This window comes from Coptis chinensis, chromosome 9 (genome assembly GCF_015680905.1).
Source record: "Coptis chinensis isolate HL-2020 chromosome 9, ASM1568090v1, whole genome shotgun sequence".
NCBI lineage: Eukaryota > Viridiplantae > Streptophyta > Magnoliopsida > Ranunculales > Ranunculaceae > Coptis > Coptis chinensis.
Window position 1 is genome coordinate 62,916,009 of NC_141464.1, and position 26,607 is coordinate 62,942,615.

At 37.9% G+C, this 26,607-nt stretch overlaps 3 protein-coding genes across 8 annotated transcripts; all 3 read right to left on the reverse strand.

Moving 5' to 3' along the window:
* Window positions 1–1,739: 1,739 nt before the first annotated feature.
* On the reverse strand, window positions 1,740–6,869 carry LOC147477257 (G-type lectin S-receptor-like serine/threonine-protein kinase At4g27290). 2 transcript variants are annotated; one of them, XM_086583426.1, is made up of 8 exons: window positions 6,087–6,868; window positions 5,419–5,939; window positions 4,462–4,563; window positions 4,191–4,360; window positions 3,289–3,499; window positions 2,541–2,778; window positions 2,238–2,388; window positions 1,740–2,133 (listed from the first exon to the last, which is right to left on the reverse strand). In XM_086583426.1, the coding sequence occupies exons 1-8, from the start codon at window positions 6,707–6,709 to the stop codon at window positions 1,825–1,827; spliced, it is 2,325 nt and encodes a 774-aa protein (XP_086439552.1). In that variant the 5' UTR covers window positions 6,710–6,868; the 3' UTR covers window positions 1,740–1,824. The 2 variants fall into 2 exon arrangements, with proteins under 2 accessions (XP_086439552.1, XP_086439551.1); XM_086583425.1 differs by having other exon boundaries at window positions 5,419–6,869.
* A 287-nt stretch (window positions 6,870–7,156) lies between these two features.
* LOC147477258 (cysteine-rich receptor-like protein kinase 10) lies at window positions 7,157–17,688 on the reverse strand. 3 transcript variants are annotated; one of them, XM_086583432.1, is made up of 7 exons: window positions 16,360–17,688; window positions 9,790–9,891; window positions 9,523–9,692; window positions 8,743–8,953; window positions 8,095–8,332; window positions 7,789–7,942; window positions 7,157–7,700 (listed from the first exon to the last, which is right to left on the reverse strand). In XM_086583432.1, exons 1-7 carry the CDS (start codon window positions 17,630–17,632, stop codon window positions 7,413–7,415), a joined length of 2,436 nt encoding a protein of 811 aa, XP_086439558.1. In that variant the 5' UTR covers window positions 17,633–17,688; the 3' UTR covers window positions 7,157–7,412. The 3 variants fall into 3 exon arrangements, with proteins under 3 accessions (XP_086439558.1, XP_086439557.1, XP_086439559.1); XM_086583431.1 differs by having other exon boundaries at window positions 9,523–9,701; XM_086583433.1 differs by lacking the exons at window positions 8,743–8,953; window positions 9,523–9,692; window positions 9,790–9,891; window positions 16,360–17,688 and adding an exon at window positions 8,415–8,681.
* Window positions 17,689–17,835: 147 nt separating this feature from the next.
* LOC147477259 (G-type lectin S-receptor-like serine/threonine-protein kinase At4g27290) lies at window positions 17,836–23,036 on the reverse strand. Of its 3 annotated transcripts, XM_086583428.1 has the most exons (8): window positions 21,612–23,036; window positions 20,933–21,034; window positions 20,666–20,844; window positions 19,861–20,071; window positions 19,353–19,590; window positions 19,020–19,173; window positions 18,588–18,926; window positions 17,836–18,414 (listed from the first exon to the last, which is right to left on the reverse strand). In XM_086583428.1, exons 1-7 carry the CDS (start codon window positions 22,891–22,893, stop codon window positions 18,621–18,623), a joined length of 2,472 nt encoding a protein of 823 aa, XP_086439554.1. In that variant the 5' UTR covers window positions 22,894–23,036; the 3' UTR covers window positions 17,836–18,414; window positions 18,588–18,620. The 3 variants fall into 3 exon arrangements, with proteins under 3 accessions (XP_086439554.1, XP_086439555.1, XP_086439553.1); XM_086583429.1 differs by lacking the exon at window positions 17,836–18,414 and having other exon boundaries at window positions 18,521–18,926; window positions 20,666–20,835; XM_086583427.1 differs by lacking the exon at window positions 17,836–18,414 and having other exon boundaries at window positions 18,521–18,926.
* Between the last annotated feature and the right edge of the window lie 3,571 nt (window positions 23,037–26,607).

Below are 26,607 nucleotides of genomic sequence, written 5' to 3' on the forward strand. Positions count from 1 at the left end.
GTGTCATTATCATCGTATTATATGATCATATCACGGTCCTATTGTACGTGAAATTCAAATTAAATAGGTCCCAAGTTCGGTGTGTTATTAATGAGAAATAAAGCACACTACAATACAGCTGCAAATCTTAATGCATTCTTTCTATTGTTATTAATGAGAAATAAAGCACACTACAATACAGCTACAATTCCTAATGCATTCTTTCTACTGTATTTAATCGAATTTGTGAATGCTGACAACTGTATGATGTTGCAATGAGCTCACTCTCCATTCAATCCTAGGTTGTTTGATTTAATGTTAAGGACCATCTTTTCTTTGTCCATGGGGTAGAAAGTTTCTCTACTAGAAGTGTTCAATTTGGTCCCCACGCGCTTCTAAATGTTCGAGAATCACTCGTGAAATGATGGAGTTGTGGACTATTCAATATTGACGACTTGACGTCCAGTCCATTCTAGTCTTTTCCTCCTTTGCGCATGGCTTTGTTAACGATAAGAAAGGTTATTGTGTCCCTGTCTTACTGTAATAAGATCTCTGTAAGTACCCTGATTCCTGACAGTTAAAAGTAGTTAGGAAAGACTAAATAGTCAGAAATGGAAATAATATTAGGCATAATGCAGAACAAAATTTGGAATTTCATTGTTCCACCAAATATCCAATGCCTCCTTTTAGTACTATGCCATTCTACCAAGTACCAACTGAAGATGAAATTCAGGATCAGGATCTATAAGCTCCAACATTATATCAGTCAAGTCATTGTTGGGAGACTGTCTAAATGTTATTAAATATTGTAGAAAAAGCAGTAAGGGGTTTATTTGTTTCATGTCATTTTTGTTTTATGTCATCGAAATTGTAAGCACCTAAGTAGATTTTAAACAGCAATGGAGATCTGAGTTGTTTTGTACTTTTGTTACTCTCCCTGATCTGAAGTTTTAGCCCATAAACTGGCGTCTTGTCTTAAAACTCTTATAGAGAAATTTCAACTTGACATATGACTATATAGTTTAATTGCTAAACCAATTAGATATGGCTTATAGGTTTTAGCTTTCTGTCTTTTTATGTTGCAAGAATGACTTACGAGCATAAGTTGTCACAGAGGTCAGAGGCTCTTTTATGGGTGCTAAGGTATTGATAATCACGGAACAGTGTATAAGCATGCAAGAGTTCCAAGCAACCTAGGTTGGCAACACCCACTCAGGCACTCACCCAAGGCCCAAGCAAACCTAGGTTGGCAACCTTTGGTACCAATCCTTGCTTGAAGCATAATACCATAGATGCTTCCTCTCAACCCACCTTATTCGCTCCAAAATTGACTTCTTTCCGAGTAGAGGAGATCGATGGGGCAATAAAATTATCTTTATGAGGCAATACGAGATTTATGCTTCATCTTATTCATTGCTACTTCATGTTCCAAAGAAGGTTATCTGAGATTGTTGATAATAATATGGATTAATACTGTTACTGTCTACTGCGTGCAGGTAATTAGTATGTGAAATTTAGAGGAACTGGAGGAATATATCCACTTAATGAACCAGAGCGCTTTCTTAATCGAAGTTTGTTTTGAGAAATTTTTAGGCCAACTGATTTAATGTGCAATGTGATTAGATGAATTCAGTTCAAATTGCATGTGGTTGGTTCTCTCCGGCACCAATGTGATTCAACCTATAACAGAGCTACCTGGATAAAGTGAATAATGAAACTAGCTCTTGTGAAATCAGACAGATGAAGATTGAAGAGTTCAGTTACGTACAAACAAGACAGCTACCTTGTTCTAATAATATTTAACAAACTAGCTGTTAAAGATAATGAATTGTATACTCAACCAAGTTATCTTCCCTGGGGAACCGTGATTGTAACAAAATTTATAGACATTGCATCATGGCTATTAGAACGAATACCAGATTGTACAAAGCTCCGCCTTTCTAGAGTAAATACAGGTTGCTTTGGAATGGGAAGTGGTGTGTCGCTACCAAGCATAGAAACTATTGTAGACATGGTTGGCCTATCAAGGGGATGGTCTTGTACACAAAGAAGCCCCAAATGGATGCATCTCACCAGTTCTTGTGAATTATACGATTCGATCAATGTTGGATCCATTAAGTCCAATGCCTTATTTTCGTTCCACAATCGCCATGCCTTGAAATTTTCAGGATACGCATTTAAATTTTGAAGCAAGAGATCATAGTAGTAAATTATAGCTAAGGTTGGGAATGGATCGGAACTGAAAAGTATGTACTTACATATCCTAGAAGGTTATATGATTCTTCAGGCAAACAGAAGCTGTTATTCTTCTTACTGCTCACAATCTCTAATAGCACAACTCCAAAGCTAAAGACATCGGATTTCTCAGAGAATATCCCTTCCATGGCATACTCAGGTGACATGTAACCACTGCATATGATTGTAAAAAGAAATTAAGTTCGAGGCATGCAAGTTGATCTAGGGAAAACGTGAAAATGAAAGTCTCTAGTCATGGAATGACAGAAAACACATAATATGAAAACCTTGACAGCCAAGAACTACAGATAAGATCCGATACTTACTATGTTCCGACAACCCTAGTAGTATTTGCCAGTGTCTGCTTTCCACCAAATATCCTTGCCATGCCGAAGTCTGATATTTTCGGGTTCATATCCTCGTCTAAGAGAATATTGCTAGTCTTCAAATCTCGATGAATCACTCTAAGTCGAGAATCACGATGTAGATAAAGAAGCCCTCGTGCAATACCATCAATTATGTTGAAGCGTTTACTCCAATCTAGAAGAACTCGTCTGGTTGGATCTAATGTTCATTCCCATTAGGATATAATGATATATAAAATAATGTTAACTTACATTGCAAACTTCAAGCTAGTGCTGCAAACATGTACCTCAACTCATAAGAAAATCAGCACCATGCATAGTATGTTTTAATAATCGTGTAATTGCCCAAGCTAAGGACAAGGCGCTGGAAAGCCCAAGTCATTAGTTGGAGACCAATTAGGATGCCATCCAAGATTTATAAGGTGCGATAACGAGATGCTACTTAGCACCAAGGCCTTGAGACTCGCCAATACTCCCACATTTTGATACTGTGTCAACTAGGCCACGCACCCAACTTACACCTCCATGAGGTGGTGATTAGGTGAGGAAAGTATGCCGGCAGGACCACATATTGACTATTAATTAATGAAGCTAATTACAGATTCTGATCCCCAATATTGTCGATTTAAATTTCTGTATGATATATAGATTTCTCGAATTCTAGAACATAATAGATTAAGCATAAATATTGAAAAGAACATGTACATACCAAAGAGAAAGACATCCAAACTTTTGTTAGGCAGGTACTCATACAGTAATATCTTCTCTTCTCTATCAATGCAGAAACCTAGAAGCCTAACAAGGTTTCTGTGTTGGAGTTTGGATATTAACATAAGTTCATTTTTGAACTCTTGTACACCTTGCCCAGAGCTTCTTGACAGTCTTTTCACCGCAATCTTTCTTTCATCTAGTAGCGTACCCTACAAAAAAAGATACAATAGACACATAATTACACAGTTTTTATTTCCCAGTTTTTATTAAGCATAAATATTGAAAAGAACATGTACAATCAAAGAGTTACTGATCTCGTTTAAAACAGGTTTGCCAAAAAAAAAAAAAGGTTTCAGGTTGCAATTTTTAAGTTGGTTATGCTAGAGAAGGGTATTTGAAGGTCTTGCTGTCTAGGAAGAGGCCGGGTCTACTACAAACTAAATTACGAAGGCAATGTTCTTCGATCAATAATTATGAAGCGAAATAATTAGCTTAAAGAGCTTAATAATGAATTGCATTGTCATTTCTCCCCTGCATTCCATTTATATTGGGTTCAAAGTTCTTTATACTCTTAATGATGTAAGTGCTGCACTGCTGCCTCATCTTACTCCTGCAATCTTTCACGGTTCACAGAGCAAGCCTGTGTGTGCCATTGTGTCCTTCAATCTATCAGCTGAGCTATTTAGAACGGGAGCACAAGTTTTGGTCAGAACTAGTAAAATGAGTGACTGATGCACTAAACTAAAAAAGTTCGGTTTTTCTTTCACAAGCCATAGCAATGGTGTTAAGAGCAGCTTTTTGTCACGCCACAATCAAAGAAGTTTTTTTGTTAAGTTCAAATTAAACTCCTAAAGAGATAGTAGGTATTACTAAAATAAATTTCACCCAAGCTTATATTACCTTATAAACAGGACCAAATCCCCCCTGCCCTAGCTTATTTGAGAAGTTGTTTGTAGCTGCTGAAACTGTATTGAAGTCAAATGATGGTAGTTCTAACTTGCCCTGGTCAGTTTCATGAGCTATTGACAAATCTGACAGTGAAGTCTCTCTACCTTCATATTTGATTTTACCTGAATCGCCTCTTTCCAGATGAAATAAATAACCAATGAAAAATAAAATATAATATGGTATGTACATCAGAAGTCATTGCAAAATTCGCCAAACTGTTTACCTCTTTGTTTCATTTTATATGCAAACAAAACGCAGGCCAATATGCTAATGCAGCTTGATCCAGCAATGAGTACGATGATGTATGCCTTGAGTGGCTTTTTGCCTGCAGGCCAAAAATATAAACGAAACTGAAGCCGTTACATGAGTATTTTAGATCTCATTGCAATTTTTCTAATATGAATATGCATCTCTTCTGAAATGAATATACTAAATGACAAATTATTCTTGAAGATATTGAGAACCCATAAATAATGAGTCTTTTAGATTTCATTGCACTTTTCCCAATATGCAAGTTATGTAAGAAATTGAGTTATAACAAAATTTACGTGCACCAAACTTATACATAATTGATTCTCACTTAGACAGTATAAATAGCCTCCGGCAATCCACAAAGACTTTGCTGACAAATATCTCCAAGATTGAGACCAGTGAAAAGACCATCAAGGATTTGCTTTGTTCACAAGTGGTGCAAGAAACAGAGCAGCAGTGAAAAACTAAATTGAGGAAAACAGGGTAAGATGGATTTCATTACATTACAACAAGTCCATTTAATGAGTTTTGGAAGTCGATTACAGTAATATTTTGGAGGTTAGTTATGATTTTCGTAGACAGTTTTAAATAACCAAAAATGTATTGGACAGTTGGATCCGAGTTTGTTAACTATGTTGTAACTGCCTGTTCTTGTTGTCAATCTAGTTTCCGGTCTTGTGGATGAGGGTTTTGAGAACATTTGAGAAGGATCGAGGAAGCCCTATCGCAAAAAATATCAGCCAAGTGAATTTGGCAGATGCGTGCGGAAGATCTCTCTATTATTAATGATATCGATCAGTATGTTGTTAATGACCACAATTTAATTATGAACATAAACTTGTATCATCGTAAAATCTATCTATGAGAACAAAATAATTTGTACTATTAAGAATTGACTTGTTAAGTACTAAGTATCATGGGTTCTCACCTGGGCGCTCCAAAGCTGCAATTCGAAGACGGATACTTACTCCATCACCACCATCTAGGAGTTGCTGTTGATTTACCAAAGTTTCATTCCAAATTAAACACCCAGTGTTGTTGAAAGCGTAAGCATTGCAAGAACAGTCGTTCAAGCAAGCTAGCTTGCAATCGTCAGCAGTTTCAATGTACGACCGTTGTTCATCGTATCTCAATTTTTTTTGATTGTCAGGCCATTTCATTAGGTACACCTGCAGAAAACTGTCTACTTTTTTTTCGCACGCAAGTAAAGATGTTTTCCTTACACAGCCACCCGAATAATCAGTCAAATTCCATTCTTCAGGTGATCGTGGTTTGAAACCATCCAAACACGTACAGTAGGGTAAGCTTTGCTGATTGCATACGCCAAATGCACCACAAAATCGATAAACATCACATACTTGTCTTGGCTGAGACCAAAACACGAACCAATTTTGTGTACTTTCAGCCCATGATGATTGCATGATCTGCCCGGAAAACTGCATCACTAATCTAGAAATAATAGAGGTATTATAAAGACTATATGTGAAGTAGCTCTCATTCTCATTACGAACATAGCTAAAATTGAAAATATAATTTAATCTCATCTCAGGAACAAAGCTGAAAATTTGTCCATTCCATGGTCCACTATTCCAATACCTGCGATTCTGATTCCACAAGATAACGTACTGATTTTCATTTGGGTCCATCTCTAATGTAAATAACCCCCTTGCAGGATCATTTGAGTTTCTCCAAGAAGTAAGTGACACTGATTTCTTTGTTATATTATCATATCTAATCTTTGCACCAGGCAAAAATGTATCAGTAGGGTGATCAAAACTCTGCCAGAAAACATTAGATTGTATTCTCAAAACAAGATTTCCATCATCCCCAAGCTCTGCTTCAGCTGTACTCATGGCGAATGAGGTCGTATTGGTTGACCATATCACTCTTTTCAACTGGTTAAACAGAACTAAGTTACCATCTTCTAAGAGTTTTAACTCTATGGAAGTCGAGTCAGTAAGGGGAGTATCTCTATTTGCAACCCAAACAACAGTTTGTGGAAGAATGTTCTTGTACCATATTCCTATGTAGTATTTAAGCGAAGTACCAGGTGTGAAGAAACCAAGTTCGTATTTACCGCCTTTAGATATCAGAGTTTGGTTTGGAATGAGAGATTGACCTGAAGAGATGGTATCAGCTGCAAAGCAGAGATGAGTTTGGATAGATGAGAAGAAGAACATAACTAAGATAAACAAACGTGATTGGTCTTTTGAGTTCATCTCTTCTCAGAGAGGTTCTTTGACACATGACAAAGTAAGGATTAGAATATAGGATCAATGTGTACCAACAAGACTTGGACTTTTGGAATTTGCAAGTCTTTTTGAAGAAAATTATTCTTTTAGGACAAATTATTTTACCAAGACGTAGAGTTGTAGCATTTGGAATTTGCAACTCTTTTGAAGAAGTACTCAAATTCGTGTAGTTTTTGAAGACCAATTCAGATTTTTTCAATGCTTTTAAAAGTCTATCATAATTAGCGAAAAAACTTAGTCCTAAGGTAGTAAGGTCCCACTTTAGGTGTCTTATTAATTAATGAAATAATGAGAGATGAATGCATCACAGAGGCTTCAAAGTACCTTCAGTACTGCAACCCTTTAAGCTTTGATGTTCTTAGCTCATTACTTGAGCAGTTGGGATGGGATGAAGCTTGAAGGAAGAGATCCAAGTATCCAACACAAGTTTTTACTTAATGAGCTTAATATACATAGTAATGTTATACGAAAATTGAATGCAGAGCATAATACGTACAGTAGATGCTTCATACTTACATGCCACTTCGCTCCAAAATTTGCTTCTCTCGGAGTAGAGTGATTGAGTGATGTACAAACAAGACAGCATGCTTCTAGTAATATTTAACAAGCTAGCTGTTAAGGGATAATGAGTGTTATACATTACAAGTGTATAAACTCTATAGCACGAAAGTTATCGTCCTTGGGGAATTGTGATGGTAATAGAATTTATAGATCCTGCATCATTGATATTAGAAGGACTCCTTTGTAGAGTAAATGTAGGTTGCTTTGGAATGGGAAGAGTTGCGTCGCTACAGAGCATGGAAACTATTGTAGACATGGTTGGCCTATCAAGGGGATGGTCTTGCACGCAAAGAAGCCCCATATGGATGCATCTCATCAGCTCTTGTGAATTATATGATTCGACCAATGTTGGATCCATCAACTCCAACGCCTTATTTTCATTCCACAATTGCCATACCTTGAAAATTTTCAGATTACCGGTTTGAAGCAAGAGATCATAAAAGTAAATTATAAGTCGAGGATAGAGCTGAAACGTAAATACTTACAAACCCTATAAGGTTGTTATAAGATTCTTCTGGCAAACAGAAGCTGTTATTCTTCTTACTGCTCACAATCTCTAACAGCAACACTCCAAAGCTAAATACATCGGATTTCTCAGAGAATATCCCTTCCATGGCATACTCAGGTGACATGTAACCACTGCATATGATTGCAAAAAGAAATTAAGATCGAGGCATACAAGTTGATCTAGGGAAAACGTGAAAATGAAAGTCTCTAGTCATGGAATGACAGAAAACAAATAATATGAAATCATTGAAAGCCAAGAACCACAGATAAGATCCGATACTTACTATGTTCCAACAACCCTAGTAGTATTTGCCAATGTCTGCTTTCCACCAAATATCCTTGCCATGCCAAAGTCTGATATTTTCGGGTTCATATCCTCGTCCAAAAGAATGTTACTAGCCTTCAAATCTCGATGAATCACCCTAAGTCGAGATTCACGATGTAGATAAAGAAGGCCTCGTGCAATACCATCAACAATGTTGAAGCGTTTACTCCAATCTAGCAGAACTCGTTTAGCTGGATCTGATGTTTTCATACGAATCAGAACATTTAAAATAAAGTTAACTTACATTACAGATTTTAAGTTAGTGCTGACCACATGTACCTCGAATCATAATATAATTGGCGCAATACACAGCACACCCTAATGATATTGTGTAATAACCGGCGGACGGGGGAGAGCTATAAAAGCACCTAGGCCGAGCTAGGAAGGAAATTGCTATTTCCTCCATGAAATTTATTTAATTCCGCACAAATCAGGATGTAATCCCAAGTGAAACTCTACAAGGGAGGATATGTCCTACTTAACAATAAGGCATTGAGGAAGACCCACGAGTGGTGGTAGGTGGGGAAAGCATCATGGATATTGTTGACTTAAAACTTCTCAGTAACAGAATGGGCTAGGATAAATCTTGAAAAGAGCATGCACATACCAAAGAGATAGGCATCCAAGCTTTTGTTGGGCATGTACTCATAAAGTAACATCATCTCTTCTTTATCAATGCAAAAACCTAGAAGCCTAACAAGGTTCCTGTGTTGGAGTTTGGATATTAACACTAGTTCATTCTTAAATTCTTGTACACCTTGTCCAGAGCTACTCAACAATCTTTTCACTGCGATCTCACTTTCGTCTAGTAGCTTACCCTGAAAAACAGAGAGAGATGTTTTTACCATAACAAAACACAGTTTTGATTTCCAGATATTCCTGGTTGTTATACTATGAAATATTACAGGCAACTTTTGAAGGTCTTCCTTTCTTAGTCACAGGAAGCAAAAACTCAAAGGCAAAGTTCTTCGAAATTTTGCAGCTTTTAAATTAGTTGCAAAACTAGATGAATAGGACCCACCCCTTCCCCCCTGCTTCCATACATATAGCGTTCGGAAAATGTTCATACTGATAATGTCCCTCTCATCTTACAGTTGCAGTCTTTCACTGCTAATGAAGCAGGGCAGTCCCTGTTAATGCATTCCTCAATATATAAGGTGAGTTATGAATAGCAGGAGTACAACTTTTGGTAGACTGATGCATTAGCTATAACAGTGTTGGGTGTTTCTTTAATTCTTTCATAGGCCATAGCAATGGTGTCAAGAATAATTTTTTGTTGTTGTAGCGTTAGAACAGGATTTGTTTCAAGTTCAAAGCTCACAAACATATTGTAGCAATCCTAAACCAGGTTTGATAAATTACATGCATTTAAACAAGCTAATATTACCTTATAGACAGGACCAAACCCTCCCTGCCCTAGCTTATTTGAGAAGTTGTTTGTAGCTGCTGAAACCACATTGAAGTCAAATGATTGTAGTTCTAGCTTGCCCCGTTCTACTTCATGAGTTTTTGACAAATCCAACAGTGATATCTCTCTACCTTCATATTTGGTTTTACCTGAATCTCCTCTTTCCAGATAATAAGTACAACAAAAGAAAATATAGTATAACGTGTTACATACAGAAGTCATTCTATAAATCAAAGAATTGTTTACCTCTTTGTTTCATTTTATATGCTAAAAAAACGCAAGCCAATATGCTAATGAAACTTGATCCAGCAATGAGTACAATGATGTATGCCTTGAGCGTCTTTTTCCCTGCTGACCAAAAAACTGTGACACCAATAGTTGGAGCAGGGGCGGAGCCAGGGGGGAGGGCAGTTGCCCCCTCCCCCTAAAATTTTAAGAAAAAAAAATGAAATATATATACGTGAGAATGAAATCCATGGCCCCTGGCATAAAAAATATTCAAAGTCCAAAATATTCAAAGTCCAGCCATCATTCCCACAATTCCACAATTAGTTTCTACTCTAAATAAACTAGCTAATAAATACTCCATCACTCGATCTCGTCTTCTCAGTTCTCATGCTCTTGTTGGGGATTACACCAATACCAATCGGTTCCCCCACTACACAGATAACTTGTATGAACACACTTCAACTCCAGATAAATCTCAAATATCACAAACTACCTATACTAACATGCCCAACTCGCTAAACAACTATTAACAACCGAGATAATAATGTAAAGCAAGAAAAAAAAACCACAAGACAAAGATTTTACCGTGGTTCGCCAATGATGCCTACTTCCACAAGAGTGGAGTTCTTTATAAAGTGGGAAGGAAGATTACAATCTCTCCTTTCGATCTTCACCTTACTAGATCACTCTTATATCTTTCTGAGGGTTGAATCTCGTAAAGGTTATCTCTCAATCTTGATAGCTTTCAAGATTGGTTTTCTCTTTTCTTTTTGTCCGGTTCTCGGTCTTCTCCGGTTTGGTTAGCTTAGGTTTTCCAAAACCTTGATTTTGGTTTTATCTCCAAAACCAAATTTCGCGGAATCTTGTAAATAAACCCACGAAATTAAGCGCTGGCGCTGCCACTCGAAGCGCGAAGTCGCTGAAAACACCGGACACGGCGAGCGCTGGTCGCCTTCCTTGGCGCTGGTCGGAACCGGCCATCGAACTCTTGGAACGCCGAAGGCGCTTCTATCGTGAGCGCTTCGACATCTCGACATATGAACGCCCGTTTACGTCGACTCTGTTTTCTCTCCTCATGTGAGGATAACTCAACAATCTCCCCCCCTCGAGCGGTGAGGGGGCTTCCTCCATGCAATTGCCAAATCAGCGGGGAGAGAGTGTCGCCATTCCCGCAATAGCACAAACAAACATCAAACTTACCTTTCGGTAAGACTTTGGTCATCATATCCGACCCGTTCTTGTCGGTATGGATCTTCTCGATACACAAATGCTTGTCTTCGAAAGTACTTCTCTAATCCAATGATAACGCGTGTATGTGCTTGGATCTAGAATGAAAACTTCGGATTCTTGCTCAAGTGGATGGCGCCTCGACCACGTAGAACTAACTACAAACCGTTTCGCTTTTTAGCCCTAGTTCGAAGAACCTCTTCATCCATAGCAACTCTTTTGCAACCTTTCGATTGGTCGCAATATACTTCGGCTTCAGAAGTGGGAGAGGGCAACACACTTTTGCAACTTAGATTGCCAAGAAACCGCTCCCCCGCAAAAGTAACCGGATAACCGGAGGTGGACTTCATCGAAGTCAACATCACCGCCATGATCGATTAAGCAGCGCCCAGTCAAGTAAGGGCTTTCCACCAAAGCACAAACATGATTTGGAAGTGCCTTTGAGATATCTCAATATCCACTTAACACCTTCCCAATGCTCTTTACCCGGATTTTTGAGAAATCGCTTACCACCCCAACGGGCGAAAAGCAATATCCGGTCTAGTACACACCATGACATACATCAAAGCGCCCCATCGCGGATGCATAAAGAATCTTTTCCATCCGACTCGCTCATGCTCACCCTTAGGACACATCTCTTTGGTCATGCGAATCGGCCACCAAGCGATTAACCGACCGGGTTTCGCTTTTTGATCCATGTTGAATCTCTTCAACACCTTTCAATGTAGCTTTCTTGAAAGCCACAACTTCCCACTCTTTTCGTCACGAGTGATCCGCGATCCCAGATATCCGCTTTGCTTGACCCAAATCCTTCATCTCAAAGGACTTACTCAAGTCTTTTTCTTCATTTTGATATCTTGTTGATGTTTGGGCCAACTATCAACATATCATCCACATACGAATAAGACAATGAAATCCCCATCCGAAATCTCTCAACAAACACACAATGATCGGAAGCGGACTTCTTGTATCCTTGCTTCGCCATAAAGGAATCAAACTTTATGTACCAATCGTCGCCCGGTTGCTTGTTTCAACCCATACAAGCTCTTTATCACCAGATACTAGGTGCTCCTTGCGCTTTGACCTCAAACCCCTACGGTTGGTCCATGTAGACATCTTCTTCAAGGTCTCCATGAAGAAAAGTCGTCTTAACATCTAGTTGCTCAACCTCTAGGTTCATACTTGCGGCCATACCCAATACCACCCGGATAGAAGTCATCTTCACTACAGAGAGAAAATCTCATCAAAGTCAATTCCTTTCCTTTGACAAGAATCCCTTCACAACAAGGCGAGCTTTGCCATGCTTGGGTGAGGATTGTTCTCTCATGCTTGACTTTGTATATCCACCTATTTTTGAGAACTTTTCTCCTGTGGGTTTCTCAACTAACTTCATAGGTGTGATTCTTATGCAAAGAATCCATCTCGTCATGCATGGCCTTCAACCACTTTTTTTGTCGTACGCTTCAAGTGCCTCTTGATAGTACATAGGTTCTCCACCATCCGATAGTAAAGACGACATTATGTGGTGGATACCTGGTTGAAGCTAGTCTCCTCTGTCGGACCTCCTTGCCCCATCTGGCCGGTGCCACCAAGAGGATGCACTTCGCTTGCTCGGTGGTGGTTTCATGCATCTCATCCGCATCTTCTATACCAATAGGTTCTATCCCATCATGAAAGCAATAGGATTCTCATCACGAGCTTCAAACTCATGGTTCTCGTGATTCTCAATGCCTTCGTGACGTTCCATAGGAACTTCGGTTCAATCAACAAGATCATTGGTAAAAGCCCGTGATTTTTCTCCTCCTCAAAGTCCGCTATGGTTTGGTCTTCTAAGAACACAACATCTCGACTTCGGATTACCTTCTTGTTAATCGGATCATAGAGTTTGTAACCAAACTTTTCATCTCCATAACCGAGGAAAAATGCACCGCTTGGCTTTGTCATCAAGCTTGGATCTCTCATCTTTCGAATATGCACAAATGCCCCCGCACCCAAATACCTCAAGTATCCATAATCAACATCTCTCGCCGACCATACTCTCTCCGGATAATCACTATTCGAGGATTTTTCGGGCGACAAGGTTGATCACATGCACGATCAGACGCATTGCTTCTACCCAAGAGCTTCTAGGTAGCTTAGAGTGAGATAGCATGCATCTCATCCTCTCTACAATGGTGCGGTTCATTCTCTCGCTATTCCATTCTCATTTGCGGTGTCTTGGGAACGGTGCGCTCATGATTTAATCCCATGACTCGGCAATACTCTTCAAATGGCCCTATGTACTCACCCCCATTATCCGGCGAATACACTTCAACAACTTCCCAGCTCTCTTTCCACCATGTGGAATTTTCAAACACGCCAAGTACTTTCATCCTTGGTCTTCGGGACTATAGGCCCATATCTTTCTTGACGATCATCAATGAATGTCAAGAAGTACAAAGCTCCCTGGTGGGACTTCACTCTCATAGGACCACATAAATCGGTGCACTAGTTCAAGGGCGGTGTCCTTTTCGTGGAGACGGGAATCTTTTAGAAAGACACCCTGTTGCTTTCCTACCAAACGAAATGAGTACATGTATTTAAATGTGTACCTTTGATATCCGGCAAGGCCTTTTGCTTAGCAAGAACTTCCATCCCTTTTATGCCCATGTGACCGCGGTCTCTTGTGCCTGATTCTGGGATGAAGCTTCTTCTTCTCACAAGATTTCGCTTCGCTTTACACAAACTAGCCCGTGTTTTGTAAAGAGAGCAAGTTTTCTTTTTCCTCCGGCCGCTTCAATGGAACATCTGCGCCGTTTCCATACCCCTTACCAAACGAAGTTTACAAAGCCATCGTCATCTAATTTCCCAAAATTAAATTAGCTTAACCGTATGTCAGGGACATGTCTTACATCTTTGAGTGTCAAGGTGTAGCCGACATTGGTTTCTACATGAACATCTCCAATGCCTATAATCTTCGAGACTCCACTGTTACCCATCCTCACTTCACCATATTCACCACAACTGTAGGTAGTGAAGAATCCCCTGTGCGGTGTGACGTGATAGGATGCTCCTGTATCTATCACCCACTCTGTATCCTGACATGAGGTACTAAGATAGCACACACCACAATCTGACACAATTCCCACTAGGTCCTCGACTAGTGCGGTAGTATCTCTGCCTGTGTTTCCGTTCCTCTGCACCATGTCTTCATGTACACAGTTATTCTTCTCATCCCTCTTCAGTGTCATGCACTCATATCTGAAGTGGCCTTTGGTGGCACAATAGTAACATTGCCTCTCTGCCTTAGGAGTTCTAGCTTCACCCCTAGATTTACTTACGCCATCACCTCTAGAACGAGATGGTTTTTCTGTTTTGACCTCTCCCCGTTTCTACGTGAAAAGGACCCTCGAGTGAGAGGAGCCGCTTTGCACTCCTTCTAGTCTCTTCATTCAACAGAGACATGGTAGCCATCTCCATGGTAACAATTCCATCCTCGGGTCGCTCCATGTAGAAACCGCTAATGTCTCCCAACTTTCGGGAAGAGAGCCTAATAGAAACAAAGCCTCAACTTCGTCTCCCAAATCGATCTTCATCAAATGCATCTGATTGATGATACTCTGTACTTCATTAAGATGCTCAGACATTGAAGAACCTTCTTTGTACTTCGTGTCTGCAAACTTCTTAACGACTAGCACTTTGTTTCCACCCGATTTCCTCTCATATAGGTCTTCGAGTTTCTTCCATAGACTGAAGGTTGTAGTCTCTTGGGACACATGGTGAAAGACACTGTCGTCAATCCACTGTCGAATGTATCCAATTGCTTTTCTGTCAAGCTTTTTCCACTCAGCCTCATTAGTCTTTTCTGGTTTTACTCCCCCATTCTCAATGGGTAGTGCCAAGTCCTTGCAGTAAAGCAAGTCTTCCATCTTGGCTTTCCAGATGGTGTAGTTCTTCCTATTCAGATTTATCATACGAGTGTTCACGGAATGGTCCATCTCTACAAGTTATTTAACCTCAAATCTTCTCTCAGGAATTTCGTCAAACACCTTCTGACCAAGATTCGGATAACACCCTAGGCTATTCTAACCAAGGCTCTGATACCACTTGTTGGGGATTACACCAATACCAATCGGTTCCCCCACTACACAGATAACTTGTATAAACACACTTCAACTCCAGATAAATCTCAAATATCACAAACTACCTATACTAACATGCCCAACTCGCTAAACAACTATTAACAACCGGATAATAATGTAAAGCAGTAAAAGCAAACCACAAGACAAAGATTTACCGTGGTTCGGCCAATGATGCCTACTTCCACAAGAGTCAGTTCTTTATAAAGTGGGAAGGAAGATTACAATCTCTTCTTTCAGTCTCTCACCTTACTAGATCACTCTTATCTCTTTACAGGGTTGAATCTCTGTAAAGGTTATCTCTCAATCTTGATAGCTTTCAAGATTGGTTTCTCTCTTTTCTTTTTGTCTGGTTCTCAGTCTTCTCTGGTTTGGTTAGCTTAGGTTTTCCAAAACCTTGATTTTGGTTTTTATCTCCAAAAACCAAATTTCGCGTATCGTGAAATAAGGGCTTCCACGAAATTAAGCTGGAAGGCGGCGCTCATTCGAGCGAAGTCGCTACCGAAAAACATCGACACCGAGCTGGTCGCTTCCTCTTGGAGCGGGTCGCCTCGAACTCTTGGAGGAACGAAAGCGAGTGTTTCTATCGAGAGCGCTGGCTCTCGACATCACGCCGAATGCGAATTAAGCCCGTTTCTCGTCGATTTTCTCTCCTCATGTGAGGGATAACTCCAACAGCTCTAACAGAGTAATAGTCTGGGATCTCGTCTTCTCATTGCATTGAGACATGGCTATTTATGATTCACGGTATGCTTATAATCTGTTGAATGTTTTTGAGTTACAAACTTATTTTGCTTACTATTATCAATGTCTGTAAAAGCTTATTTGACTAATTTAGAATTATAGAATTAATGTATGTGATTTGTTATAAGTCCCCCTCCCCGCCGATTTGGAGTTAATTATTGAAGACTAACAACTCAGATACCGAAAAAAATTTCACAGGTAAGAAATGTTCTCTGTTGTTAACTAAAAGATTGACTTATCCATAGCTCCTAGCTAAACATTCCCTAAATTCTAACGATGGAAGGTTCCTCCATCCTACATAGAACGCACTGGACGACTCTTCAATTCATTTTGACTGCAAAATGGATTTTGCACTGATTTTCACCGCAACAGACTTTTTTGCAGTGAAAATGCATGTTGTTAAGGATAAAATTTCAATTATTTTCACCCTGAAGCCATAATCCACTCTAAAGAAACCATGTTTCTATTATTTTCAATTATTATCACTTATTAATCTCACCTCTAAAGCTTGGGATGTCCGAAGCTGCAATCCTGAGGTTGATACGTACTCCAAGTTCGTCGGGGAATTGTTGTTGACTGAACAAATCTCCATTCCAAATTAAACAGCAGCCGGTGAAAGCATAGGCATTGCAGGAACAGTTGTTCAAGCAAGCTAGTTTGCAGTCTTCAGCCGTTTTAATGGACGAAAGATTATTGCTTCCCAAAGGTCTATATGGAACCTGCCTAAATCCGTCTTCAGCGCCACACTGCAAAGATGTTTTCCTTACACATCCACCTGAATAATTAGCTGAATTCCATTTTTCAGGTGATCGTGGCTCGAAATCATCCAAACACGTACAAAGGGGTACGCCGTCTTTTTGATTGCATATACCGAAAGCACCACAAAAGGCATAGACATCACACTCTTGTCTTGGTTGAAACCAAATCAAAAACCATTTTTTTGAATCTGCACCCAATGAATATTGCTTGATTTGCCCCGACACGTCCATCACAAATCTAGAAACAATAGAAGTATTATAAAGACTATAGGTGAAGTAGCTCTCATTCTCATTTTTCGCATAGCTGAAATTGTTATAATTAGATCTCATCTCTGGAACAAATCTGAAATTCTGTCCGTTCCAAGGTCCACTAGTCCAATACTTTTGAGTCATATTCCTCATTATAACAAACTGATCTTCATTTGGGTCTAATGCATCTGAAAATAACCCTCTTCCAGGGTCATTTGGATTTTTCCAAGAAGAAAGTGACACTGCTTTCCTTGTTATATTATCATATCTAAGCTTTGCACCTGGCAACCATGTGTCAGTAGGGTAATCGAAACTCTGCCAAGAAACAGTAGATGGTCCAACCACATTTCTCAAAACAAGATTTCCATCATCTCCAAGCACCACTTCAGATGAATTAATGGATTTTGAGGCCGTATTCGTCGACCATACCACTTGTTTTGTCGAGTTGAACAGAACTAAATTACCATCTTCTAAGAGCTTTAATTCTGAGTAAGTTGGGTCAGTAAGGGGAGTATCTCTATTGGCAACCCAAACAACAGTTTGTGGAAGAATGTTCTTGTACAATATTCCTATGTAGCATTTAAGCGAAGTACCAGGTGTGAAGAAACCAAGTTTGAATGTACCGCCTTTAGATATCAGAGTTTGATTTGAAGTGAGTGATTGACCCGAAGAAATGGTATCAGCTGCAAAGCAGAGATGAGTTTGGGTAGATGAGAAGAAGAACACAACTAAAAAAAACAACCATGTTTGGCTTTTGGATTTCATCTCTTCTCTTTGAAGTTCTTTGACACATAACAAACTGAAGATTGAGAGTGGAAAATTTCATTTTGTATCAAAGTAAACAATTATTGAAACCGGCAAATTAAAGTCTGTTTGAAGAACAACCACCCAAAGACTTTCGACAACAACTTAAGATTTTTCCAATCAATGTCATACTTGTGTGATTAATGAGAAATGAATGCATCATAGACTTCAAAAGTTCAAACTTCCTTCAATACTGCAAACCTTTAATGAAGATTTGATGTTCTTATATATTAACTAGGGAAGTACCACGGCTGAAGGTTTGGCGAGGAGATTCTTGATAGCAACTGACCAAAGTCGTTGGTGCATGAATAATTGACATTGGTGTATGAATAATTGAGTTATCAAATATAAATCACTATTGTTCTCTTACCACTCCATCTCTCTACGTGTGATAGGCTGATGGCTGCACCTGAGACTTTTCCTTTGCTCTTTCTTCTTCTTAATTAAACACTCCCAAGATAATGGCACACACTTCATCTTCACATCAAATCAACAAGTCTTCTTGTTCTTAGTCAACTTGAATGTGCAAATTCTACTCGAATTATTGTGATCACAGAGATAATAGATGGTTTCCCAATCAGTCAACTCTTCATACTGTTCATAATCGAAATAGAAATTATCACATTTTCAGATGTCCCTTAATGCAAGGCCATCGTCTTTGGCAATTGGCATCCAGTCCATTAGAGGATTCTCTTCATTCCTTCGTGCACGATTTCTTGAACAGAAAGACAGACTTTGCACATCTGCCCATGTGTCGTGACAGTTATAATTGGTTAGGAAAGACAAAATAGTGAGAAATGGAAACAGTTTCAGACTTTAAGCATAGTACGACAAGTCGAGATTTAGCGATTTCGAAATGAATCTAACTCTTGTGATCTCAAATAGATGAATAATTGAGTACAAATTTTATGCATACACTTTATGTCAAGGAATGTATATGCCCATCAAATTATCGTCCCTGGGGAGTTGTGATGGTCATAGAATTTATAGATATTGCAATATTGATATTAGAAGGAATCTCAGGTTGCTCACAACTCCTTTCCAGAGTAAATGCAGGTTGCTTTGGAATGGGAAGAGTTGCCTCGCTACAAAGCATGGAAACTATTGTAGACATGGTTGGCCTATCAAGGGCATGGTATTGCACGCAAAGAAGCCCCATATGGATGCATCTCATCAGCTCTTGTAAATTATATGATTCGACCAATGTTGGATCCATCAACTCCAACGCCTTATTTTCATTCCACAATCGCCATCCCTTGATCGAAAAAAATTCAGATTACCCATTTGAAGCAAGAGAACATAAAAGTAAATTATAAGTCGAGGATAGAGCTGAAAAGTATATACTCACAAATCCTAAAAGGTTGTTATAAGATTCTCCTGGCAAACAGAAGCTGTTATTCTTCTTACTGCTCACAATCTCTAACAGCAACACTCCAAAGCTAAATACATCAGATTTTTCAGAGAATATTCCTTCCATGGCATACTCAGGTGACATGTAACCACTGCATATTGTTGTGAAAAGAATTTAAACTCGTTGCATGTCAGTTGGTATGATCTAAGGAAAGCGTAAAAGTTAAAGAAGACTATAGTCATGGTCTCATGGAAGGACACAAAACATATATTTGAATACATTAGAAAACCTAAAAACCACAATCAATATTCATTACTATATGATACTTACTATGTCCCAACAACCCTATTAGTATTTGCCAATGTCTGCTTTCCACCAAATATCCTTGCCATGCCAAAGTCTGATATTTTTGGGTTCATATCCTCGTCCAAAAGAATGTTACTAGCCTTCAAATCTCGATGGATCACTCTAAGTCGAGAATCACGATGTAGATAAAGAAGGCCTCGTGCAATACCATCAATAATGTTGAAGCGTTTACTCCAATCTAGCAGAACTCGTTTAGTTGGATCTGAATTTTTCATACGCATCAGAAAATGTAAAATAAAGTTAACTTACATTACAGATTTTAAGGAAGTGCTGACGACATGTACCTCGAATCATAATATAACTAGCGCAATACATAGCATGCCCTAATGATATTGTGCAAAGGGGGAGAGCTATAAAAGACCCACGACCCACAAGTGGTGGTACGTGGGGAAAGCATCATGGATATTGTTGACTAAAAATTTCTCAGTAACAAAAAAGGCCGGGGTAAATTTTGAAAAGAGCATGCACATACCAAAGAGATAGGCATCCAAGCTTTTGTTGGGCATGTACTCATAGAGTAACATCATCTCTTCTTTATCAATGCAAAAACCTAGAAGCCTAACAAGGTTCCTGTGTTGGAGTTTGGATATCATTACTAGTTCATTCTTAAATTCTTGTACACCCTGTCCAGAGCTTCTTGATAATCTTTTCACTGCAATCTCTCTTTCATCTAGTAGCTTACCCTGAAAAACAGAGAGAGAGAGAGAGAGAGATGTTTTTACCATAACAAAACGCTGTTTTGATTGCCCAATATTCCTACTTGTTATACTATGAAATACTGCAGGCAGCTTTTAAAGGTCTTCCATTCATAGTCAGAAGAGGCAAATACTCAAAGGCAAAGTTCTTCAATATATTGCAGCTTTAAAATTAGTTGCAAAACTAGATGAATAGGATTATCACCCCCTTCCATTACATATAGCCTTAGAAAAATGTTCATATTCATAATGCATGTAACTGTTGTCACATCTTACTGTTGCAGTCTTTCACTGCTAATGATTAATGAAGCAGGGCAGTCGTCCCTGTTGATGCATTCCTCAATTTTTAAGGTAAGTTATGATTAGCAGGAGTACAACTTTTAGTAGAGTGACGCACTAGCAATAACAGTGTTGGGTGTTTATTTAATTCTTTCACAGGCCATAGCAATGGCGTTAAGAACAATTTTTGATTGCTGTAATGTTAGAAAAGGATTTGTTTCAAGTTCAAAGCTCACAGAGATATGGTGGCAATGCTAAATCCAGGTTGGATATATTACATGCATTTGAACAAGCTAATATTACCTTATAGACAGGACCAAATCCTCCCTGCCCTAACTTATTTGAGAAGTTTTTTGTAGCTGCTGAAACTGTGTCGAAGTCAAATGATGGTATTTCCAACTTGCCCCTTTCTACTTCATGTGTTTTTGACAAATCCGACAGTGATATCTCTCTACCTTCATATCTGGTTTTACCTGAATCTCCTATTTCCAGATAATAAGTACAACCAAAGAAAATAAAGTATAACGTGGTACTTACAAAAGTCATTCTATAAATCAAAGAATTGTTTACCTCTTTGTTTCATTTTATATGCTAAAAAAGCGCAAGCCAATATGCTAATGAAACTTGATCCAGCAATGAGTACGATGATGTATGCCTTGAGTGGCTTTTTTCCTGCAGACAAAACAATGACAACAATAGTTGGAGTTAAATTACTCTGCCCTTACTATTACAATTTATAGAGACTAACACAATTCATATAATGAATTTGTTTTTCACAGGTAAGATATTGTCTCTGTTGTTAACTAAACAATTGCCTACGAAGCATAGACTGATGGATTTCCCTGCTATTTATATTTATCCATAGGTCCTAGCTAAGCATTCCTTGAATTCTAGCGATGGAAGGTTTCCTCTATCCTACATCATTCAGAATGTACTCGAGGAAACACCGGTTTGCCATGTGGAAACGTCATTGCACTGGACGACTCTTCATTTGACTTCAAAATGGATTTTGCACTGATTTTCACTGCAAAAGACTTTTTTGCAGTGAAAATGAACGTTAAGAACAAAATGTCATTTATTTTCACCCTGAAGCCATAATCCACTCTAAAGAAACCAGGCTAACCAATACTATCTCTGTAAGGCCCGAATAATTACACAAGTGAAAACTTCCTAGGCTAGGTACCACAAATCCACAACTGCTCCGAATTGTGTAACAAAAAATGACAAATTAAAGGAGTTGGAGAGGTACCCATAGAGAAATTGATATCAGATGCAGCAAGTCTGAGGTAGAGATCTATTCCACTACCATCGCCATCTGGGGCTTTCTGTAGACTTAACAAATCTCCATTCCAAACTGAACACCCCCTACTGTAAGCATAAGCACTGCAAGAACAGTTGTTCAAGCAAGCTGATTTGCACTCATCAGCACTTGAATCACTTGGAACTGCCAAAGGCTGATTTGCAGGCAATTTCACATTTTGCAGCGGTGAAAAGTCATCTTTCCCGCATTGCAAGGATGTATTCCTCACACAACCACCAGAATAATCTCTAATACTCCATTCTTTTGGTGTTCGTGGTTTGAAACCATCCAAACACGTACAAGAGGGTAAGTTCTGATTGCATATACCGAAAGCACCACAAAAGGCATAGACATCACACTGTTGTCTTGGTTGAGACCAAAACAAAAACCAATTTTGTGTACTTTCAGCCCAAGAAGTTTGCGTGATTTTCCCTGCCACATCCATCACAAATCTAGAAACAATAGAAGTATTATAAAGACTATAGGTGAAGTAGCTCTCATTAGCATTTTTCGTATAGCTGAAATTGTAAATATAATTCAATCTCATTTCTGGAACTCCACTGAAAATTTGTCCGTTCCATTGTCCGCTAGTCCAATACCTTTGAGTCCGATTCCACAATATAACATACTGGTCCCCAATTGGGTCCAACTCTAAAGAAAATAACCCTGTCCCAGGATCATTTTCATTTTTCCAAGAAGTGAGTAACTGCGCTGTCTTCGTTCTATTATCATATCTAATCTTTCCACCAGGCAACCATGTATGAGTAGGGTAATCAAAACTCTGCCAAAAAACATCAGATGGTCTTATCCTATTTCTCAAAACAAGATTTCCATCGTCCCAAAGCACCACTTCAGATGAATTAATGGCTTTTGTGGTCGTCTTTGTCGACCATATCGCTATTTTCGACGAGTTGAACAGAACTAAATTACCATTCTCTAAGAGTTTTAACTCTGAAGAAAATGGGTCAGTAAGGGGAGTATCTCTATTGAAAACCCAAACGACAGTTTGTACAGTGATTTGTGTAGGAATATTCTTGTACCATATTCCTATGTAGTAGTTAAGAGATGAGTTTGGTGTGAAGAAACCAAGTTGGAATATACCACTTTTAGATACCAAAGATTGGTATTGAGTGAGAGATTCACCTGAAGAAATGGTATCAGCTGCAAAGTAGAGATGAGCTTGGAAAAACATAATTAAGAGAAACAACCATGTTTGCCCTTTTGATTTCATCTCTTCTTTGACACATGACGAAGTAAGGATTAGAATATAGGAACAATGTGGACCAACAAGGCTAAGAGCGAACTTTTGGAATTTGAAGTCTTTTTGAAGAAAATTCTTTTATTAGGAAATTTCCTTTTACTAACAGAGTTGTAGACGTTTGGAATTTGCCTGTCTTTTGAAGAACCAAGGTTCAAAATATCGATATCGATCAATATATCGGTGTACCCAAAAACCGATATATATCGGATATATCCATTTTTTTGGTGACCATTCCAAATTATTTAAAATATCGGAAATATCGAATATATCCGACACATAATATTAGAAATATCGGAAATATATTAGAAATATCGGATTTATATTAAAAAATAGTTAAAAAGTCAACCGATATATATCGTAAATATCGGATATATCGATTATATCGGCGATATAAAGTTTTATATCAGAAATTTCGATATATATCGGGAAAAAAAGGATTCTATATTCGGTGGATATATGTCGAAAATATCGATGTCGGTGTACTCAAAATACCAATATATATCGGCGATATATCGGATATATCGGCGATATTTTGGTCCATGTGAAGAACTACCAAAAGTCTTTTCCAACGCTTTGAAAAGTCTTATCATAAATTCATAATTAGCAGAAAAAAAATCGATTATTAGGCTTTAGTCCTAAAATTATCGATTATTAGGTTTTAGTCCTACTTTCATCTTCGATTTTCTTAAATGACCAAAATACCCTTAGAATATGTTTATCACGTGACTTGAAATTGCATAAAAGTATGACCAAAACCTAATTTATCCAATTACAGGAGGGGTAAATCCTAAAAATGAGATTCGACTACGCAACATAATGTTGCGTTTATTGAGTCCTTTGAATTGGAGTGCTACATTCATGGGATTGAAATCCGTTCTGTCTTGGGAGACAATTGTTCATCAACCTTGAGCACCGAGAGGGAGCAAATTTGTCTTAATAAGAACATAGTAATTATCACTAGGATCGAATTTAATCATTGGTAAATTAAGTTAGTTTGCTAAACTAAAGGTTTGTTCATGACATATTTATTGTATCAATTTGATTTTCTTGTTTACTTAACAATAAATATAATTTTATAATAAGTTTTCTACATAAATTACATCTACCATTCGATCATTGATAGTTTTCATCTTGATGAATTAGGTAAGATAATGAGGGAAAGTTCTTCTCTCCCCTATTTAGATTCGGACACAGTCGTGAGAGAGAGACCGAAGTGAGGAGATTTCAATTTATTTTTTTCGTTTGTTTAGCCCTACTGGAGCACTAGTTTAATACAATAATGTCCATTTAGTTTTAATCGTAAACATTTTAAAAGCGAGGCTATACTTGTAAAATCAACTCTATGTAGTAGATTTTGGACTCACTAAAACCATTTATGGGCTTGGGCTTTTCTGAGCTGAAATGTCTCTCTGTCTACGTTCTACTATTTTAGAGAAGAACCTCAATTCAAGCGGTAAATTTTTCACTATATATTTGTATTAAACACGCGACTCGTTAATATTTGTATTTGTATTTGTATTTTTATCATATGAATGTAGCACTCCAATTCAAAAGACTCAATGAGCACAATATTGTATTGTCGAATAATTTAAAATTAAGACTAATAGAGAGAGAATGCACAAAAAAACAATGCAATGACTTTTCCCAAAATACATTTTTTTTAATGTTAGTTAAGAAAATGTTAAAAATTATTACGTAGTCGAATCTCATTTTTAGGATTTACCCCTCCTTTAATTGGGTAAATTAGGTTTTGATCCTACTTTTATGCAATTTCAAGTCACGTGATAAACATGCTCTAAGGGTATTTTGGTCATTTAAGAAAATCAAAGATGGAAGTAGGACTAAAATCTAATAATCGATAATTTTAGGACTAAAGCCTAAATACCCCATAAAAAATAGGACTAAAGCTTAAATAACACAAAAAGAAAACTAGTCTTAGGATCTTGTGTGTGTGGGTGGGGTGGGGTGGGGGTGGGGGGACACTATTTATATTTATTTGTCAATAAACATTTATCAGTAAAAAAAACCCTTGGGTGGGGGGTGGGTTTGGATCCTATTTATTTATTGGTCAATAAATATTTATTAATAAAAAATATTTTTTGTTATGAAATCCGTGGGCTTATATGGATGCCCACCATTGATTTGTGTTTATCCTGATAGTCCTCTATCTTGTGTTTATCTTGATAACCCTCTATCTGGTATTTATCATGATAATCCTTTATCTTGAAAAGGAGGTTACCTAGTTGTATATAAAGGTAACCTCCTCCTATTTAGACTTACCTCAATGAATAAGAATTCTCTCTATCTCATTCTCTCAATGATTCAATACATGTTAAGTTAGTGTTAAGTTAGTGTGGTGTTCTCTCCAAATCGGTTTAATTCTAACACGTTATCAGCACGATAGTCTCTAGTTTTGGATTAAAGCAATTATTACCAACAATTTCAAGGTTGTTCGACAATGAATATGAAGAAAGGTTTGTTTATCGGTTTTCGTTTGTGGGTTAAGCAATTAAGAGGTACGTTATTGTATTATGATTAAGGTATTATCTAGTATATTATCATCAAGATTGCTCTACTAACAGTTAGTCTGTGGAGCCGAAGGCATTGATAAAAAAAAAAAAAAAAAAAAAATGTGCTTCAATTAGATTAATGATAATCCTGGATATTGGCATGGTAACAACAATTGTTGTCGTTACTGTACTGCTTAAATTTTTTGATGATCTTTGTTTGTTAGCGATGCAAGTTTCTTTATAGTCTGTACATGTGATTCTTGGTTTAAAGGATAGATGTTATAGTTGGTCACGATATATAGGTTCATAAGATGGGTGTCATCAGAAAAGAATTTTTGCATACTCTATCTTGAGTTTGAAGTGCAAGAAATTAAGGTTTTGGTGCACATGTGCTTCAGCGTGAGCAACTTGTGAACACCTATGATAACTATAATAATTTGTTTATTATATAAGTAGCATGACTTCAAGTCTAATTTCTTTCTCATGCGATGAGGCGATAAGGTTTCAGTAAAAAGGATTGAAACTAGATTCATGAAATATGGATTGTAAGTCTGTAAATAACATGTGACCAGTTTAGTATCACATGCTCGGTTTATTTAGACGATATGATTACTATATAGTGGAACTCTTCTAATTGCTATTCTTTGTGCATCTACGTTTGAGTTCGAAATTCGGATATCTAAGCCACTCTCAACGAAAACTGCTATAACGTTTTGCTCGATGATTGGATTCACAATCCGCCTTTTGTGTTAGAAAGCTAACTCAGAGATGTTTCCAACGGTGTATGGCTTGGAGCCTAATTCGTCCAGAGCTGATTCAATTTTACAGTTCTTTATGGGACAAGTTCTCGTCGAATAGTGAAACGTGGTAATCTAATTTTTCAATCAGATAGGTATCATATTCCTTACCAAATCTATGCAATTCTTTGTTTTATATTGTGAGATGGATTAAAACATAGAATTACATGCTAGGGTTTTTAATTTAAGGAATTTTTTTCTTCTTTTCATTTTTTTTTTTAATGTATACTATTGAACAATGATGTAGACCCTAAAGTTCTACGATATATTTGGAACCCAAAGTTCCAAGATCTATTTTTTTTAGGAACCTGAAGTTCTAAGAATTAAATTGTTAGGAACCCGAATTTCCAAGATCTATTTTTTTTAAAGAACCTGAA